Source organism: Tyto alba, unplaced genomic scaffold, assembly GCF_018691265.1.
Source record: "Tyto alba isolate M040663 unplaced genomic scaffold, T.alba_DEE_v4.0 Super-Scaffold_41, whole genome shotgun sequence".
In the NCBI taxonomy this organism is placed as follows: domain Eukaryota; kingdom Metazoa; phylum Chordata; class Aves; order Strigiformes; family Tytonidae; genus Tyto; species Tyto alba.
Genome location: NW_024881317.1, coordinates 19282502 through 19303228, shown reverse-complemented (window position 1 = coordinate 19303228; position 20727 = coordinate 19282502). Strand labels below are relative to the sequence as shown.

Here is a 20727-nt window from a genome sequence, read left to right as displayed (position 1 = left end):
TTCCTCAGGCTCCATCCCTCTGTTAATTCTACTTCAGGCAAACCAATCAGAAAATCAAAATCAATAGAAAAATGGGACTTCTAAATTTCAGTCAAACTAAACTTGCCCTGCTGACAGCAGTGAAGTAAGGATCACTGTAAAGATTAAAGAATGAGCAGGATTCCTGTCCATGTCTGAAACAAAGAGCACAAGTCTAGATCTCCATTCATACAATGACATGAGAGGTTGAACCTGAACGACTGAGTAATGCCACTAAAAAGTCTGGAAAATTGTAACCTCAACACACAGCAATATTAACTTTATTCAAACGACAAGGCATCTTTCCATTTGTGTACTTTCCTAGCAAATGAAACATCTGTGATACATACTGATGTATGCTTAATTCACGCATGGCATTAGTAAATGCAGGCAGAAGTAGACTTCTAAGGAAGAATAAAATCCCAGTTCTCCCACATTACCAGGTGGTTGGGGAATCCAGCTGCATACTTAACTGGCACCCTGGGGGAAGCTGATGCCCTGTGCTGCTTAACAGGCCACTGCCAAAGGTCTCCTCATCAGCTGGGGTTGCTGATTTGTGCAATAAGGCTCCTTTTGCAGGGAGATTGCTACAGAAAACACACTGAATCTGATTACCTCTGCTTGAAGCACTAAAATGTATTTAGTCTGTGATAACTCTGCGTTAGTAACACTTCAAGTCACCCAAATTTAGAAGTTAGAAGTGTTTACTCTAAAAATCCAGGTTTGTGTTTGTGTTCTACATGAGGTCCAAACTGGATCTGTGCTTGAAACCCTCCAAACTCGCAGGCCTTCTCAAAGGACACAGGATGGGAACCATTCAGAATGTCATCACGAGCCTAGAGGAGGTAAGCAAAGACATGTCAGGGACACCCAAAATAACTATTATATCTCTGAAATTCCTTGAAAGCTTGAACACAGCTCAAGAATCCTGCAACACACTTTTCTGTCTGATTGTTATTGTATTATGGATGTGTTTATGACTAATAAAAGAAACAAAGGGATAAATTATTTTCTGGTGAATATCTACACAGACTTATTGAAACCACAATTGTAACAACTTTCATCAAGAAGAGGACTTGACACTCATTTCCTGCCATTCTTTATATAAAATACAACACATATATATATATACAGACTTATATATATATACACTTATGTGTATGTACACATATATATACACGTATACACATAGATACATGTAAAAGCTTTTATCTTACCACCTTGTAAGAGCAGGGAAAAATTATCTGAATAACTAGTAAGTAAAACCATTCTAGAAAAGGCAATAGAAAACAAACAGCATTTTTCTTCCTTTAGTTTAAATTTAGTGATCACAGAAATTGAAGGATTTTATAGCTCTGGCAATAGAAGGCCCATCTACCCATAGATGAAACAATGACAAGGCAGTATCAACACATACTGTCATAATGGTAGCCTGCAAGAAATAACTAAGTGGCAGGAGAACAGTTCAGTGTGATACAGTCTTCTAAAATACTTGGACAAACTGTAATGCTGTCTTACAAGCAATGCCATCCTTATCTTTTGCCTTAGAATTTTAAAATGTAATTTAGAGCATTTCCATTTGAATCAGCTGAAAGTATAACAATTGAAGATTCCATTAAACTGTCAATGTTTTGTTTTGCTGTTTTTCTTTTTGTTTGTTTGTTTTTGTTTTGTTCTGTTTTTTTTTTTTTAAAAAACTTTAACAAAGAGTTTAAAATCCTCCTTTTTTCAGACTGCACTACAGGCAACTGCACTGAAGCCTTTGGTTAAATAGTATCTTCTGCCTAACTCTCTTAGCTTTGCTAAGTTATCTATAGCACCTTCAACAGTTTGGGGAATGTACCTAGGTGGACTCCCACTGCATTACATTATATGATCCATTTTGAACAGGAAACCTGTCTGCCTAGTATACGATTTGGGTTGAAGACTGAAAAGGGCATGCAAAAGAAGCTCTCTCACTGATCAGGTGAAGAGAAAAGAAGTGGAAAGCTGGTTGTAAGACTGACCTGAGATTCCATACTACAAAGAAACCATCACATACAGAAGAAAACACGAAGAAGAACTAAAAAGAACCACTTAAAAGACTAAACACTTTCATTAATTTTAAGAAAACCAGGACAAGGATGTGAAAGTCAGTGTATTTTTGGTTGACTGTCCATTATTGGGTTGAGAATCTGCAAAGCCTCTGTATTACCACACACTCTTGGGGGGATAGACAAAAAAGTAAAATCAAAGCACATTCAGAAGTGGAATTCTAGAAGATGGAGTATTTCAGCAACAAAATTATTCTAATTACACAGGTTTCCTCCAGACGAGGAAGAACCTGTACTTCTACTCCACATACCGTACCTGAACATAAAGCAAATTAAGCTGAACAGGATCTCTTGAATCTACATTCTGGTCTGAATAAAAGAACTTTCGTCTCAACAGTAGTGTTTCATTTTCATCAACTCCTTGTTCTCTAAATGTTCGGCTGTGATCTAGCCAATTTACTGTAACAGAATCACAGACATGCACAGTGTTAAGTACACAGTGTTTCCAGCGTTAAAAGCTGTTGTGAAAATCATGTGATAAGTGGCATTTCCACTGGAGGGGGAAACTCTGGAAAAAAATTTTTCATTTCTGTTTCTAGTCATCAGTGTTGAACAGCACTGCTGAGAAAGAAGGTTTTACTACAGTGTAAAACTTCGTCAATATTGTTGAAGAAACAACTATAGTAATGTTTTAATACTAAATTTAGATCTTCAAAGCTTCATTGCAAAATAAAGTTTTTGTTTACCACATCTTTCCCCTAAAACCAGTTGTTCCACTTACTGTTCTGATCCCTGAAGACAATTTTAAAACAGCACCCTGCCAGTCACAGTTAATCTTAGTGCCTTAAAGTAAAACAGAAAAAGTGGTTCTCATGACTTTACACGCAAAACAAATCTAATACTGTCTTAGTTCTTTGGCAAAATCTATTTACACTCAAAATGTATACCTTCGAAGACAAAACTAGCTTTTGATGGCTTTCAGTAGGCATCAGTACTTAAATATCCCGCTTTAATGAAATGGAGAAAATGGTCATTACAGAAAAGACCCTTTGCACTTAAGCTATATCTTCCCTACCAAAAAGCATGAAAAGCACTTCAAAAGACCTGATAATTCTCATAGCTAGAGGCCACAATATGTCCGTTTATCTAATTTTAAAAATACTCAGTAGTACATGACATTATACATAAAAGGATGCAAAATATAGGTAGAGATCAACTGAGACACACTGAAGAATCTAAATGCATTTCTGTATGATTTTCTTGCACCATACTGTGAAAAAGAATAACTGAATAATTATCCTGGAATACACCACTCACGATCATCATCGGTATGAAGCTTTGCCTTCAGTTTCTCCATTTTTCTTTCATCACGCAACAATGTCCTATCTTTCTTAAGTGTTCCCGTACTCTCCTCTTTCTTTTCTTCAATGCTCTCCTGGATTAAGGAATATTCCTCATAATTTGTTATTCCTGGAATTATAAATAAATCCAGTGTTTGCAACAGTAAATGTAATACATTTTAGGATGGGTGAAATATTCTTTTTCATATATTAAAAAAAAATGGTTAATTTCAAATATAGTAAAGACATTCCAGATGAAATGCTAAAACAGTATATGGGGACAGAGATCCCAAGATTAATCTGCAACTACCACATTCAAGACATCTCTCCAAAATCCAGCATTAACCTTCAAATACATGATTCCTTTGTCATATGCTGCATTTGCCACTTCCAGAAAAATATTAAGTTTTTTTTGTTATCTACCAAGAGAAGCTGCCAGTTTAAAAACATGATGGAATTTAAAATAGCAGTAAATTCCGGAATGGAGACATGCCATAACGAATTTCCTTTCATGGATGCCTACAATTGCTTCCTGAGAACTGAATAATTTCAGTTTGCCCACGATGTGTAGAAGAAATGTGGCAGAGCAGACTGAGGAATAGAAACCATGAGAAATATATAAATTTTTTTTAGAGCTTTAAAACTCGACTCTTCCCATGAATTTTACATGAAACTTAATCAAAAAACAGTTCACAACATATAGCATATGTGCGAGGTTGCTCTCATTTCTTTTTTCTGCTTTTTTTCTTCCAGTTTGGTAAAGCATGTTTGTATTGTACAGAGATATAAATTAAATGCTCATGACCACATGCATGAAAATAAGTCAAACTAATTTTTGAGGTGAATTAGTTACAGCACATTAGAATCCAGCATAGAAACACTCAAACAAAAATGAAATGGATTAATTTAAACTTAGCTTATATTCACTTTCCAAGTAAATTAATCTAAATCAAATTAAGGCCACTTTAATATTAAATGAGAATTAAGCAAGGGTTTAAGATGATTTAAACTAATCCACTTTGGATGTATATTTATAGTTAAATATGAATTAGTTTTCCAAAATGTCTCTATTTAGCTAAGTACAAAGACAGACTATAACCAACATGACACATTTTTGACCAGCTGCTCTGGACGACTTCTGTATGTTGATTCACAAATGATATGATACTGTGATCAACATAATCACAACAACATAGAGCCCTAAGTTTAGGTATATTTCAAGGTTACCAGCATTTATCTTTTATCCCACTAAAATTAAGTATAAATTTAGTTCTAATTCTCTACCACATAGCAGGAAAGCATATTTAAATGTAAATATACTAAAAAAATTATGACTGTACTGTCAGAAAACTTTGTGCCTTCAACTGCTAAATACTGAAGCTTAAGGATATAGTTAACTCTCTACTGACTTGCATGAAACCTGAACAACAGATTTCAAAAGTGTTTGGTAAATGTTACCTGACACCAAATTTAACTATTTTTTTAATATGTGCTGATTTCTAGACAGTAGTACAAATAACATCCTAAAAATCAAGATGCAAATACTGCAGAAAACCAAATTCCTAAGTATGTGGGTCCCAAAATCTTACCTATCCTGCTGCAAATGGTAACCAGCAATTCACCAACAGTCTTAGAATCATCCACCATGACTGTTTTCACCGAACCATCCAACATACGTATTTTCTGAGGTCTCTGTTTCTTTTTGTACTCCAATATATCCTAGGAAGTAAACAATACTGTTTCTAATTGCTTTTGGAAGCCACCACAAGCCAACCCACTAACTTAGAAGCCTAAAACATGATTCTCTCCCCACCCCCCCAGCTGGATTTTTCCTTTGTTATAGTATAGGGAAACTTATTTATGTACCCAACTTGAGAAGTGACTACATTTAGTTCTGCCAATGTAATTTTTCAAGAACTTGTTCTAGCTGGCAAGACCAAAACCTAGACAGAGCAGGATAGACCAAAGTACTTTTGTGCCGCAAAAACTAGTTTAGCATTTAAAAAGGATAGGAATGCCTTTTGGTTGTAAGCAAACAGGCCATAATGTGAGCAAGTATGACCTCATCACCTTTAATATGCAAGAAACCTAAGCTACAAAGCAAGGTCACCTCAAATATAAAGATTGTTTTTTACCTTCCTGTTTGTTGATCATTCTGTGAAGACACTATTGGCCACGGCAGCTCACAATCACAATGAGATGCAGGAAAAAACTAACTACTGCAGCACAGCAAGCGAAGGGCCAATTCCAGGAACAGACTCAAGACCCTCCTACCTCTCCAAATGCTAAACATCCTTCTTGCTACTTGACAAACAAGTTTTCTAAAAACTTGTTGATGAAAGAAGCAACAGACTTGCACCATACCCCATTTCTCAGCATGTAATAATCCAGTGTTCTTCCAGCTTCCAGCCATATACCTTTTCGAGGATCATCATCTGACAAGAACAACCCATAGTCAGAGGCTGTGGAACAAAAGAGAAAGAGATTCATTGAAAAATATCAAACCTAGTCAAGCCAACATGGTTCTATTCAAGGTTATTCAGCTTCAGAGTTAAGCTTCCATTACACTTCCATTCTTAATGAACTTGGATAGAAATTGTTTTCTGTGCTTCAGAAAATATTTTGCTTAGCAGCAGATAACAGGGTAGAACAAGCTTTATAAAAGACTTGAACAAAAGATTGACTAAGCAAGAGCATGTCACATCTACTATGTAAAATTTGTATTATATTTAATTACTTCAAGATGACCTTTTTTAAATGCTCATGCTTCGGAATTGACTAACCAAATAAATATATATATAGTTTGTTTTTAACCCTTCACAGATTGAATTCATGCTAAACTTTGGAATCTTTCTGATAGATGCTCCAGGTTTAGGCATTTAAAAAACCACAAGGCTTCTAGAATTACATCCATAATACCAATCTCAGGAAATATCTGCATCGACTGCAGCCTAAACTGATGTCAATTGATTCTTTCAGAAGCACAAGTAAATGGTAAAACTTTTATTGTCACAGAAAAACAAATGAAGGTTTAGGATTCAAATACTAAACTCACGGTACACAAAATGAAGGACGATGACTGTCAACTCAAGGCCCATCCGTGTGAAGAATTACTACAGAGTATACTTCACTATCACAAACAGTGTAAACTACCATGCCTCAGCTGAGCCGGCTCTAATTGCAGTGCCACAATTTAAGCTAACTGCTTTTTTCACCCAAGCCAGCCAGCTGCATGCTCACAGCCTGTTACAACCACTCAGTGCAGGGGCAGTACTTTGTTTACTTTCAGCTGCTGGTTTGGACACTCTGATCACCAAGTCAGATAAATATACCCACAATTTTTGGACAATCTTTAAATGTCCTGTGTAATAACAATTCAGTTTTAATAGCATTTACATTAAACACATTGTTACTCATGCAAGCATATAAAAGACCTTAATTAATAACAGTGTAACTTAGATATACAATTTCAAAGGAAGAATCCTTCAGAAAACAACTAAGAAGAAAAACTTTTCCTGTCCACCTTAATTAAAAATTCCCCTGAAAATCCAAGTGATCCTTACCTACAGAGATGTTTGTGACACAAATTAATTACAGAATCAGTTATGTAAAATTTTAGAATTTGTGACCTTTAGAAGCAGACAAAGCGCCTTGCACAGAGTACAGAATTACCAAGGAAGCACTGGCTGCTTTGGCAGCCAGTTTCTGGGGGATGGATCCTAGTAATGAAATAGTAGTAGCTGTGCAACTTGCATGTTAGTATCACGGCCACCTTTGTGCCAGCATTGCAAGCTGGTTGGAGGATTGAAATGCGCACTGTTGACACTCATAATGCAGAACAATTAAATTTTCTGTTGTGCAGGAACTAGTTTGATCCATCAGTACTTCACCACTGTGTGTCTTCTAAACTAACAGGCAAAACCAAACATTTTAACAGCCACAAAGAAGGAGAAATTATATGTTTGTAACCTTACTGATGTTCATCACTCAACTTCATAAAGTTGTTTGAAGATCGTAATTGCACTTCAATCACACATAAAGGAAAAGCCCTACTGGATAATCTGAGGAGAGTTCCTAGGCTTTTCTATAAGGTTCATGATGTTCAGGTATATTTATTGCTCAACTCTGATTTCAACATCTGTACAAGATTACTGCCTTGAGAGATCACTATGGTAAAAACAAACAGCTTGCATTTGAAAACTGAAGCTCTATAACTAGACTACATAAGCACTCCTGCAAAGGAGAAGCATTCTAAGTAATAGGAATATTGTCCATTACTGGTAAATTTTTCTAACAGTTCAGATCAGATTTCTGAAACAGCTATAAAGGTTAAGAGCTGTGCATAAAACTCAGTAAACAATCTGCTTTAAGAAATGCATTCCTGTGGCATTATATACAGTACAGCACCATAGGGTTCTGAAGATTCTGAATTTTTTGACAACTTGGACTATATTTAAACCAGAGCTTTTGTCCAAGTGAAGATATATTTCAGAGTCTGCATTCATCTAATTTGCTCAGTAAGTAGGAGAGTTAAACTTGACAGATAGCAGCACAGTGAATATGGTATACACAGCATGGTGATGCTTTTAGCTATTAACCAGTTTCAAACATTTATCTTTGCGTATTTTGGAGATGTCCAGCCATCCTTTTCTAATTCATGTTGTCCTTTCCTTTGCTGAGGCAGAAAATAAGTGTACCCAGATTTTCCTAGAAAGCATTGCCACAAACATTGCTTTATAAGGATGGTATCATAAAAATTGCTCTCCAAGTGGGGAAAAATAATCTTTCTGACAAACAAGCAATTTATTTAAGAAGTCACAAGTCTGGCAAAAAATCATCCTTTTAAGAAAAACCTCTGTCAGGATGGAAGGAAGAAAAAGAATGTAGCTACCTTCTGTCACTTAAAAATCTGTTTGCACTTTGTGCCTTTCACTCCAGAACCATAAGATAGAAATAAAAAAAAAAAAAAACCAAACCCTCTAACCTGAAAGATAAATGGAGGAAGAGAACAGTGAAAAAACATGGGTCTATGCTTATTTTCAATTCAGCCAATGAATCTGCTAAGGACAAATATAGGAACTCACCTTGCCCTGTTTGAGCCTCTGGCACTCGTTCACGAATAACTCTACAGGCATCATACACTGCAGTGGATGGTTCAAACTGCATCGTCTTCACTACATTGCATTGGCGGACACAGATCTTCAAGGAGAGAGCTACCATGGTGTCAAGTCACTTGCGAGTTCCTACTGAAGTATCTGAAAAAGCAGTAATGCCATTATTGCTTAGAGTTTTCCATTTAATGCTTTAATACACTCCTCATAAGAAAAAATTGTATTAGATCAACAGAATTTTATGTGTTCCAATGCAGTTCTATACAAAGAAGATCGTTAGCATCATGAAGCTAGAAACTATACAAAACACCTATTTTTCTTGGTACACTGGAAATTAATTATCCAAAAAGTTGTGTACACATACTTAAAGGTTGATACTTCATCTGAGGTACATCAAAATGGTGCACAGGAAAACAATATACTTGTTGGATATATTTCGAACATATTTACTACTAACAGAAAATTATTTTTCTCTCATCACACCTTTTTATTAGACCATTTATATTAGCTGATAACTAACATCTTAGAATAGCTACTTAAATGAAAGCAGGATTTTCTTTGAATATAACTTCTCCTTTATGAAGATTCTAAAGTGTGCAATACTGCATCACAGTTTTTTTCAAGTCTTCACATATATGTGCTAGATGTTTTTATCCTGTTGCACAGCTACCCAGAGCTTCAAGAATGAGCTATTTTTCATTTCAGTTCTATTTCAGAAACTTCACTGAATTTGACAGAATTTGTCTACAGAAACAGGAAGCTACAGATGCTTTTTCATTTGTTTCATTTTGTAGATAGTCTGGGTTTTGTCTCAAGTGTCTTCCCTTGCTGTCGTAACACTCCAAACCACTCTTCCATCATTAGACTTTCCACAGTGATCACCAAGAACTCATCAGAAGTCCTTTCTGCATAAATACAGAATCTACTAGAATCCCCAAATCCTTTCTGTATTAATTCACGTATGTGTATTTTTAATAGGAGGACATGAGATTCTGTGGACTACTGCCACAATAATAATGTGCACAGGACAAATTCCAGCTGTCAAGCAAAAATTTAAATGCCAGTTGTACATCATTTTACAACCCAGATACTCAATACAGTTTGGCAAAATCAGTTGGAGAAATAGGAAGGAACCACCATTTACGTTTCATTGATGCACTGAGCTCAGTGATTGCATCCCTTCTCCAAGGCACAGACAGCAGACAAATCATTTCTCTACTGATAACATGTAGGAGCAGCTTTGGCTCTAAAATGTCTTCCTCCCCTGTATTTTTGTGGTAGCCCATCCATCTGCCTCTCAAAAGCAAATCATCCTACCTTAGATTTTTTAGTACTTCCAAGACCACTCACTATCAGTATGAAATACTAGATATGATAAGACTATCTGACAAAGGAAAAGGGGTGAATAAGCAAAAAATTATACAAGAAACATTAATGTACACACCTAAGTGCTTTCTAATCTATCAGTGTCTGATAACAAAACAATCTGTATTTTGAACCAATCATTCTAGGCAGAGGTCTGATAAATAAATGAAGATCTCTCCCTGCTACCAAACAGTCCCTAAAACCCATCCAAAAGGTCTTTGTATTTCAGAAATAACCATTTAGTATAGCAGCAGCAACAGAAAATAAATGCAAGACAAAACCAAATCTCTGCAGTATTTCCACAGAGATTCAACCATAACTGGGTTCAGTTTAGTGCTTTATCATTTATACACAAGTGAACTTCAGAGCATTAAAAAACCCAAAAATATCCCAAGCAACCACAGGTTTGAACAGTTTTTCGCCATCCAGAATGGTCCCAGGAAAAACAACTATGTTCACGTGTGTTTATTTGCACTGTTGGGGGAAAAAAAAAAAAAAAAAAAAAAGTGTGGTAAACTAAACAGCTGGAAAAGAGACAGATCAGTTTAGAAAAGTCTGACCAAGTTGCTCAGAAGGCAGTTCTAATTCAGAGGTAACCTCTGAAACCTGACTGTCGGCTTCCAGTGTTTTATGGTGAGTCACAATTCCTGCTCCCTCCTCTGTCTGGTCAATGTGTTACAGCATGTGTCGCGGTTTGAGTCTGCTTGGCAGCCAACCACCCCGCAGCCGCTCACCCACCCTCCTCCCTCCAACTTGGGAATGGAGGACAGAATTGGAGGGGTAAAGGGAGACTCACAGGTTGAGATAGAAGCAGTTTAATAAAGGTAATAAAAAGAAAACAATTACAGCAATAGAAAATATAAATGGGCAATGCACAACGCAATTGCTCACCACCCTCTGACCAATACCCAGCCCATTCCCAACTAGCGATCCCAAAATACCAAGATCCCGCAATCGCAATCCCAGAAGCAAGAGAGATGCTCCCTTCCTGACCACCCGTCCTCTATACAGTAAGCATGACATAACATGATATGGAATAGTTCACTGGCCAATTTGGGACTGGTGCTCTAGCTGTGTTCCCTCTCTGTTTCTTGGGCACTTGCGCATGGGCAGGACATGGGGAGTTGGAGAGTCCTTGCAATCTCAGTAGCAGCTGAAAACGTCAGTGTGCTATCAGCATTCTTCTCATACCAAACCCAGTGTTGAATCTAAAATACAGCACTATTCTAATTATCAAAATGGAACATTAACTCTATTCCAGCCCAAACCAGGACAGCACAGACATTATAATGTGACCCTCTGAACTCTCTCCCTCCTCTACTTTCTACTAGTCTTAAAAAGAGGAAATGATATAGTGACAACAGTGAACAAGTTCTAGAAAAAGCTTTCCTCTCCTCTTTGCTTTCTATTGTACCTGAAAGTAAGACTTGCAAGCCACACATATCATCTTCAGACTTGATCTGATTATATTGTCTATTAAAAGGCAAAACAGATATTGACCTTTTCCTATCAACTTCCCCATGAATAAGGTGCAGTTTTTGCTTTTGGTATGAATGAGTTTGGTTAAAGGGAAACTGTCATTCAGAAAAAAATATAAGGACATTCAACAATCATCTTTTAAAAAAATAATTTGAGTAGAGGCACTAAAAGATGTCTCATCTGTTAACATATAAAGTGGTAATACAGATGACTGAATCTGTATTCTCTGACATTAAAGCAAAGTGAATATAATACAGTTGAACAAACACACTGCAGCACATTCTGCAAGATCGAACTGCACTTCTTTTAAGGTAGAAAGAGGATCCACCAGAAAAATCTTTCTGTGTAATAAAATGATTGATTGCTTTCTGGTATGGAATACTAGACAAGTGACTGAATAGTCATAAATTAGCACCTGACTTGAAAGTTTCATGCCATACAAATCCTGTATTACCAGCACTGACAGCAGCGAGTCTCGTGTAAGTTATGGTGATGTAATATTATACTTCCTATGTATAGCCAAGTCTTTTAATATTTCAGAAAATAACATCTTCTTTTAAGGTGAAGAGTCACAAGGTTATGGCATGAAAATAGTTACTTGCAAACAGAAAAATCTACTTAATCTTTTAGTTAATGTTTTTATATATAACACTCAAACATACATTTTTAAAAAGAGCATCAAGGAACATCTAAATTCAGTCCGGTGTCTAATCTCCTTTTATGAATGGAGAAAAAGGAGCAAAGAAAAACCAAATGGTGAAAACTGACCATCAAAGCTGAACTGGAAAAATAAAAAGAAATTAAAATAGTCTGGTAAAATTAAATGTGATTTTGCAGTTTGTACTACTGCTTTTACTAGGTTAGCATAAATTTAGCAAACCAGAGCACTCAGATAAACTTGATCTCACCTGTGAGATCCAGAACAGAGTAAGTCAGAACTTGGAAGTAGTTTAGCTGTGTGACACACTTGATACATGTGAAAACAAGCAGAGGCCTCCATTCTTAAAATGTAGGGGAAAAAATTATTTTAAAATAGTTTCCCAGCTTGCTAATATTTTCATTTTGTGATCATGCACCACAGAAACCATGAAAATGTGTGCTGGAAGGAAACTCAAGGGGCAGCCTAGCCTAGTCCCTTGCATTGCAAAAATGGTGCATCCCTCTGCTGTCCCTGCCAGATGCTCATTTAATCCATTCTGACAAAGCTCCACTGAAATGGAGTCCACAACATCCACAGGCAAACTGCTCCATGCTTAACTTCTTTCTACTACTACTACATTTTGGGGGGTTCCCCACTACCCACTGAAGTTTTCAACCCAGATCTTCCACTCTGCAAAAGAACCTTTCTTCACTGCCCTACATAAACAGACATGGCAAATCGATCCCTGCCATCTTTAATACAATTTTACAAGTTGTGAACCTGTTATTGTGTCCTCCCAATGCCCCTCCTTTTTTTCAGGATCAAATTCAACACCTTAAAGAAAAAAGGACCTATATATGTCAGCGGTCTGGTCTCCTTCAACTCAGTGCTCGTGGTTTCAGAGACACCAAAAGATGCTTTATTCGAAAAAAAGCTTATGAGAAGAGCCCATGAGTTATCAGCTTCCTCCAATACTGTGTTTTCAAACATCAGAGAAAGGTTTTCATCTGCCTCCCCCCAGATTACCCTCAAGCTCTAAACCTCCTCACTTAGCTTTCTGTAATAATGGAGACAGGCAGTTTCCACCTCCTGGGTAACAGCCAAAATAGGACAGCTGTTTTTTCTCAAAAGAACAAAGAATTTGGTCAAGAAAAAGGGCTGAGTTCACAGAGAAAAACAAGGAAAAAATATATTTCATGTTCTCTTTATCTTCCAGATATTGATTCATACCACCTTTAAATATTTCTCTGTGCAGGTAATGGACTCCTGCTCCCCAACATCACTCAGTCTCTGTAGTGGCTGACCAAAAGTCAGAGTTCCTGGAAATTAAGAGGGTTTTGGAAGGAATAGTTTGCCTAGTACTAAGCCTAATGCTGTGCAAATACCAAAGCAGATAATTTCTAAATCAGGCTGTGACTGATCTGTGCTTACGAGACTGGAGACTGAAGTAATGAATTATGGATCTAACAGATTTGGGAGAGGTAGCAGCAGCTCCAAGCTCTTAAAAAAAACCACAGATCACCAGTGAGAGAACACAGTGCCTGCAGGTACGTATCTGACTGTGTATGTCAAGGCCTCAAGTTGGACCATCACAGTTCCCAGGTTCCAGAAAATCCCAACAAAACAAGATTATAACCAGTGATTGAATCAAAATGAGTGGGCCTCCATGGACCCACAGAGGTGCATTGCCAACAAAGCAAACAAACAAAATATTTCAAACATATACACCCCCAGATATTATCAAGTGCTGAAAAGTAAGACATAGGAATGAGGCAGTATTAGGTGCTTTAGAGTAAGTAACTTCAGGCTGGAGAAATGCATGCCATTCTGCATGCAGTTCAGAAAGGTGTAACCATGGAAGCAACCAACTCCTCTTTAGCTCCAGATGTTAAAAGTCCCTCTCATCACTGCCAGTGTTTCTGTTTGCATAATCATCTTCTCAACCAACTCTGACACTTTTTTTTTTTTTTGGTGTGTGTTGGCCACTGCATTTCTGAAGAATCTTTCTCTTTTTGACAGAACTGGGTTATAGAGTGATTATACATCATTTGCCAGAACATCCAAGGCAGCAGTACTCTCCAGCAGTGGAGCAGTAGCAACGTGTGGTGAAGAACGGTCACTGTCCCAGCTGGGTCAACCAGGAGCAAAACAGAACTATCCAATACCTAGCAGGCTCTCAGAGCTGAGAAACATACTCATTTCCTCATACCCTACTACACCTCTTCCTTTGTCAGTCCTAACAACTTCTACACACTGTCTGTGCTACCACAGTAAGAAGTGAACAGCTTTTTCATGGATTTACTCTCCAACTTCCTTCTTCCACATAGCTTGGCTGTCTTCTGTTAAGGGACATCAATATAACTAACACAGTCAGCAGGGTATTTACTTTTCAGATAAACAATCAGGAGTGATTCACAGCCCTGCACTCTGTTTCAAAGAATCACAGCATCCTGTACAACATGGCAGAGCCCACCTAGCTAGCACTTGAATTGAGGCAATACCAATACACTACAGCTGTTGGAGTAACTACACTATAGTGTAAAATCGGTACATAATGAAACCATAAAACAGAGTCTGGAACTTTAAATTGGTGAAAATTAACCCCACAGTTCAGTAATGCCAAGCCAGTGGTGTAAGAGGATATGGGGTACCCAACTGTAAGAAGGTATAAATGCTGCATGGTTACAGGTGCTCTTTACCCAGGCCCTTAGTGCAAACCCCCTATCACAAGTAGAAACTACAAGAAACCAAACCAGTGGGAGAAGAAATTTATTTCTTCCAGGTTCCCCCCAGGTCTTCTGTATCTCCCCTCCCAATAGATGACTAGCATCAACAGTATCTCCCCCCTCCTAAAATCCTTCCCAAATGTATGAAAAGCAGCATATCAGGGATTGACACACCCTGACAAATGTTTAGGTCCTTTGTACCTACTGGAATAATTCATACGAAAACTACTAAAAAGTAGTTTATAGAAAATGCACCATCTAATTCTAGCTACCATATTACATCCATACATTGCTAATGATCTGGACAACGAGATCTGACATTTCACACCACCTACTGTACTTGCTGGCTCAGTCTGTCTACCAATTAACTGAGCAACACAGCATCAAAACACAATGAAAAAATAAAGATTTCTTAGATATGTCAAATACAGTTATTTGCAGCATGACATAGCACAAAAATATTCTAAACAGCTGGCTTTCAACAGTGATGAAGTTGGTGGACGTTTTTTTAAACTCATGATGACACACACCAAAGGTTGTCCAAATCACTTTAATCACAGTAATAGATGAGCACTCCTGATGTATCTTTACTAATTTGTTTGATGTTACTCCATGGTCAAAGTATTTTCTGTTAACAATGACAGAAAGTGAAACAGGAATCTACAGTCCCTTTTTTCCAGAATTTATTCCTTCTTTGTATGGTATGAACACTTTCTTCTTACCTCGTGTACAGAAAATTGCTCATGGAAATGTTCAGGGACCTAAGCAGCAGCCAGCCCAATCACTGGCAAGCAAATTTAAGGAAAAACAAATCAATTTCTCTCCTGGGGGAAAATATTTCTAGAGCAAAGGAAGTTTTAACATATCAAAATCTGCTTCCTTGAAAGACTCCCCAAGAAACTAAATCAAACCTGAGAACCCAGCTCTGCTAGACTGGGAAGGTGGCACTGATGTTACAGTTACCTCCATGATGCTGTACTGAGACAGACTAAGGCAAGAGGAGCAGACTTATCTCGAGAAGCATTTTACAAGGACTCTCAAGGGATATGTAACCCCGTATAAAAGGCTGTCTCCAAATATTGATGAGTAGAGAAGTTTCCAACAGGATCAACTATCATCAAGCTAAAAGCACACAATAAAAGAGCAGAAGAATGGCTTACTAGATGCATGGGAAAAATTAGATTTAGAGGGAAGACCAGTTAGTGAACGCTGACCTCCCAGATCACTCACATCCCGACGTGGCTTAATTTGTACCATTCCTACCCTAATGTCTGTGGTATCTGACAGCTGATGGAGTCATCATGTTACCTGTATGTTTTGAACTACACTGCTAAGGAAACAGAGAATGCAAAATCTCAGCTTAATATTTTCTCTGATACTATGAGGATATGAACGCTTTTTTGCCTTTCATTTCACACCCCGTGCCAAAAGTGTTTAAATTAAAACACAATCCAAAAATATCTGTATTTCTAAACTAAGCAAATGTGGAACAGCTAACACTGACAGTGTCAAATATGGACTACGCCCACCCAGTTAAGGGAAAGTTGCCACTGCCAGTGCTATGGTTAAAAGCAAAGCTCTGCTATGATTTAGTAGAGGTCTGTCTCCCTGGAGATACTTCTTAACTGGTTCATTCAGGCTTGAGCAAACACAAAACTAGGTCAAGAGACTGTCACAGTCTAAAAGCCTGTATGTGTACATGCTAGTATAGGCAAAGCTACATATTTTATACTAGATTAACTTTGTAAGAAAATCCAGTGGGACAAAAGTTCTCTGTTCTTTTTAGTACTCCCACCACCCACCTGCTGGCACAGAGCACCAGTGGAACAGGACACGCTCATTTTCTATTGTTCATGATGGCTGAATATCTAATTCTATTGCAACATACCAAATACTTGTTTAGTAGCCTGGTGAGGCTTAAGCAAACAGCACTCAAAAATACAAACCCAATTGTACTGATAGCGACATATGACATTTTCAAAATTATGAATGCAAATGAAAGCATCATCTTTCAAAATCAAGGCTGATGAAATTACAAGGCAGGCAAGTGGGCAGATGACTGCACAGAGGGTAACACCACACATTTCACTACAAACTCACAATGGCACTTAAACTAATGCATCTTTGCTGCTGTTGGAGTCTTCTGTACTTACAATATAAAAGGTCACTGTTTCTTTCCAAGGAAGATTGTACTCTCTTTAATACACCATTGCTGTCAGTTTGTAACTCATTTATATCAAGATTCTCTCAAAGGTGCTTAAGGTGTTCTATTAATATGCTTTTTTAGAACACTAGGCTGATTCTCCACCAGAACATTGTATAGGAGTTGAACCGTCACCTACGGGTTGTATGCCTGAAATATATGTCCATATGTCATATCAAAGCCTTCCTCATCAACTCTTTGATGGACAAGACACTGAAGAAGTCATTGCTGCTCAGCTGCTTTGCCACTCCACTGAGAACACTGCAGAGAGGTGCTTCTGGAACAACTATCACTGATGTGCAAATATCACACTTACGAACACTGGACTGGAAGTAGTGTCTTGTCAGTAGATTTAGAAGAATGCATTTCTGGTGGTCAGAAAGGAAAAAAAAAAAAAAATCTCTACTTCCCTCTAATTAGATCAGAATGAAAGAAAGAACAGTAAGCCATTAGATTAAAAATTGATATTCTAAACGGGCAATGAGTATAAAGATATCAGCTTAGAGGAGTCCAAAAGTAACCTGACAACCTCTGGCATTGCATGCTGTCTGGGGTGGCTAGTCACAATTCTTGAAGCTTGAACAAGCAAGTAAAAAAAGTATAATCCTTCCTTTCATCAGTTGCAATACAAGGAACTTAACACTGTACAGCACAAAACATCGTTTATTCTCTGTAAATGTGCATGGACAAGTAAAATGCAAGACGTCTTATATGCCCCCCTGCCCCAAGAAAAGCCCTACTCAACCACAATGCTTGTATATGCACCTCATACATCCTCATAAGTTTACTGTCAAAGCCTTCAAGAATCTCAGGAAAAATTCACAGCTTTTATCTGTAGCATGCAATACTGGATCTTAAAATCAAACCACTTGAAAAAACAGTAAAAAGAAGGTGAACTAGGGCAAGCTTTGAAACGCTGTGAAAGTAGGCTTTAATCATTAGTAAGCATTAATCATGCTGTTCTCAGTTCACACATTATAGTTGTACAGGAACAGCATGTATTTTGCTAAGAACCCAGCAAGGAAGCACCCTCAAGCAGAATTATGTAAGAGACCAAAATATTTGAGTCTAATTAAGAGTTGTTTATAGGACAGTCAGCTTATTAGCAATTCAACTACAGTTTGCTTTTTAAGTCAAAAGGCACATATGTAAACTAACTTGCTTGAATGTGTCTTCAAAAGAAGTATGAATTATAAGGGACTACAGGAGGAATGTCATTGTTCCAAACAGAGCTCAGACAGCTTCTAGATAACAGAAGCAAAGAGCTTGTCTGGAACTAGTTGTAATATAGAAGTCATTAGCCTTAGGACTAGGAGACTCCAATACGGCAGTCAATGATGAAACCCTCTGAAGAGGCCTTCCAGGCTTTTGTTCTTATTTTGCAAGAACACCACATGAGAAAACTGAGAACAGGGAATGTGTGTTTCTATAGAAATCCAAATTGAGTCAACATCCTTTCACTAGGTTGCTCTTCAAACTAAGTGTTTCCCTTGTGGAAATGAGCCCTTTTAAGACAGTCCTTGGGAAGACTATAATAAAGACATCCACAAATTCTAGGAGTATAATTAAAAAAAATGTCTTCTGAGATACAGAAGACATTTCTGTTTGGTGGGGTTTGTTTGGGTTGGGTTTTTCTGGGGTTTGTTGTTGGGGGTTGTTTTTTTTTGTTGTTGTTTTTTTGTTGTTGTTGTTGTTTTTTAAACAACACAAAACAAAAATAAAAACAACCACAGAACTGTTTGTAAGGTTAATCTATGTCCATCACAACAGCTGCAACTTGCTTACATTGGGATATATACTTATACAGCTTCAAAAATATTTTCTGATTTCTGGTCATTTAAGCACATAAGGAAATTATAGGATCAGAAGAATTAAAAAGATTACAAATATTTTATTTTCCGTGGAAGAGTTAAACTGATAAGAAACTGATTTTCCAAAGCAGCAGATTTGGGTGTTTGAAGCATTTCACTCAGAGATTCTAAATCACACTAACAATAGTAATAGGTTGAACTACAAAGTGGGCTGTTGAATCCAGGTTTGCACAGTTCTGTATATTCACACTATTTTCAACCGCTTAAATGCTATAATGTTTTGAAGAACAACTTTCAAGCTTTTATGTCTAGGTTTACAACCTCTGAGAACACTCACTTCAATGCTTTTTTTTCAGCCCCTGGCCTTCTTCAGGCACAGCACCTTGATCATCCAGGCGAAAAAACACAGGCCATAAATCAGTGTCTCCTCTACCGTAGACCTTCATGGGTGGTGGGGGGGGGAGCGCCCTGCTGTCTCACCACAGGATACAGGGGGCGTTTCTGCTCCAGCACACCTCCTCCCCTCTTTCTTCCTCTGTTCCTCCACTAACCTGGGTGTTCACACAGCTGCCGCAACTCCTCCTCACAAGTCTGACTCCGCCTCACCACCTCCCTTCTTAAATATGTTATCGCAGAGGTGCAGCTGATTGGCTCAGTATTCGTGAAGAGATGGAGCTGACACGGAGCTGGGGGAGCTTTGAGAAGCTTCTCACAGGGGGCCACCCCTATTGCTTCCTCCCCTGCTACCAAAAAACCCCACCACTCACTCAAACCCAGGACACGCTGAACTAATTCAAAGCCACCACACAAAGTTCTGAACTATGCCTGCCAATCTTGGCAACCACCCCAAAGTAGGATGTAATAAACCAGAGTTGTTAATTTTGTCATTAAATGACACAGCTAGGATATGACCTCTTGGGTTCACCTACTGTGGTCTAAATACTACTCTGCATTAATTCTTTTTTTTTTTTTTTTTTTTTAAAGTGACATGCATAGGCAGAGTTTTGAATATGTTATGGGTTCTGTACAGTAATATACTCTGCCCATTCAAAATAAAATCAAGGAATCTTTCTTTCCAGGTACAGAAACATTATTGCTAAGTTCCAAATCAAATGTCAAGGTAAATCATATCAGGAGTCTTCTGTTGCTTTCCTCCCACTCTCCTGCACATCATCTGATCCTGCCCTGGAACTTTTTGATCATTTCCTTTAAGGAGAACAGCAGTCAACAGTTACTTCTTACATACTCCACTTGATTACCCACCTTAGGGAACATGAAGGCAACTAATGATCTGTTCAAGTTAATTACAAGCTTTATAAACAACCTTCTTTATTAGTTATGGAAGCTGAACTACTGAATAAAATAAAATCCACCTAGTTATTGAAATCACCGAAATAAATCCATATTGATCATTTTGACTGGCAGCAGCATCCAGAATTAGATGGGGTAGACAAGTCTTCAGAAACAGCTTTGCTACACAGAACAAGAAAATTAGTGAGGGTCAAGTAAAATTATTTTTTGCCAGTGCTGTGATAGGGTTTATGTGGAACAGTTCCTTGGTCTCACTGATTTGATCTGAAATGGTGGACTTAACAGTCACTGAAATTGCTTTCAGTAGGTTCTGATCTATTTATCACAACAAGCAGCTAAGGCAGCCATTTAAAACAGTTCACTAAAATAGGAAGCAAGGCAGAAAAAAAAAAAGTAAACATTTATAAAATGTTATTTGAATAAATGCAACTGTAGTCTAGCAAGTTAACATTCCACCTATTTAAGCAAGCCCAGAAGAACTTGAGGGAGGACTACACAGAACTGGTAGTCATGCTGACAACCAAACCATCATCTCCACAATGAACCTCATCTGCTCACCCAGAATCTTCACAAACTGAGGATGAAGGCAAAGGGATTCCTACCTTGGAAAACCATTATTTCTTGCAGGCCCATTTGGAAAGCAGGATGCTTGGTAAAGACCTCAGTCATTTAGCAAAAATTTAGGTTGAC

The 20727-nt window shown here is 37.7% G+C and overlaps 1 protein-coding gene across 4 annotated transcripts in view; it reads right to left on the bottom strand.

The window, feature by feature from the left end:
• The window catches only part of TLN2 (talin 2), a 206143-nt gene that overhangs the window by 107201 nt on the left and 78215 nt on the right, over positions 1 to 20727 (bottom strand). For all 4 annotated transcript variants that reach the window (XM_042803683.1, XM_042803681.1, XM_042803682.1 and 1 more), the window contains 6 exons: positions 8476 to 8646; positions 5756 to 5853; positions 4981 to 5110; positions 3369 to 3521; positions 2368 to 2510; positions 727 to 854 (listed from right to left, as the gene is read on the bottom strand). In XM_042803683.1, the coding sequence (XP_042659617.1) occupies positions 727 to 854; positions 2368 to 2510; positions 3369 to 3521; positions 4981 to 5110; positions 5756 to 5853; positions 8476 to 8611 (788 nt within the window). In that variant the 5' untranslated portion in view covers positions 8612 to 8646. The remainder of the gene's footprint in view (positions 1 to 726; positions 855 to 2367; positions 2511 to 3368; positions 3522 to 4980; positions 5111 to 5755; positions 5854 to 8475; positions 8647 to 20727) is intronic.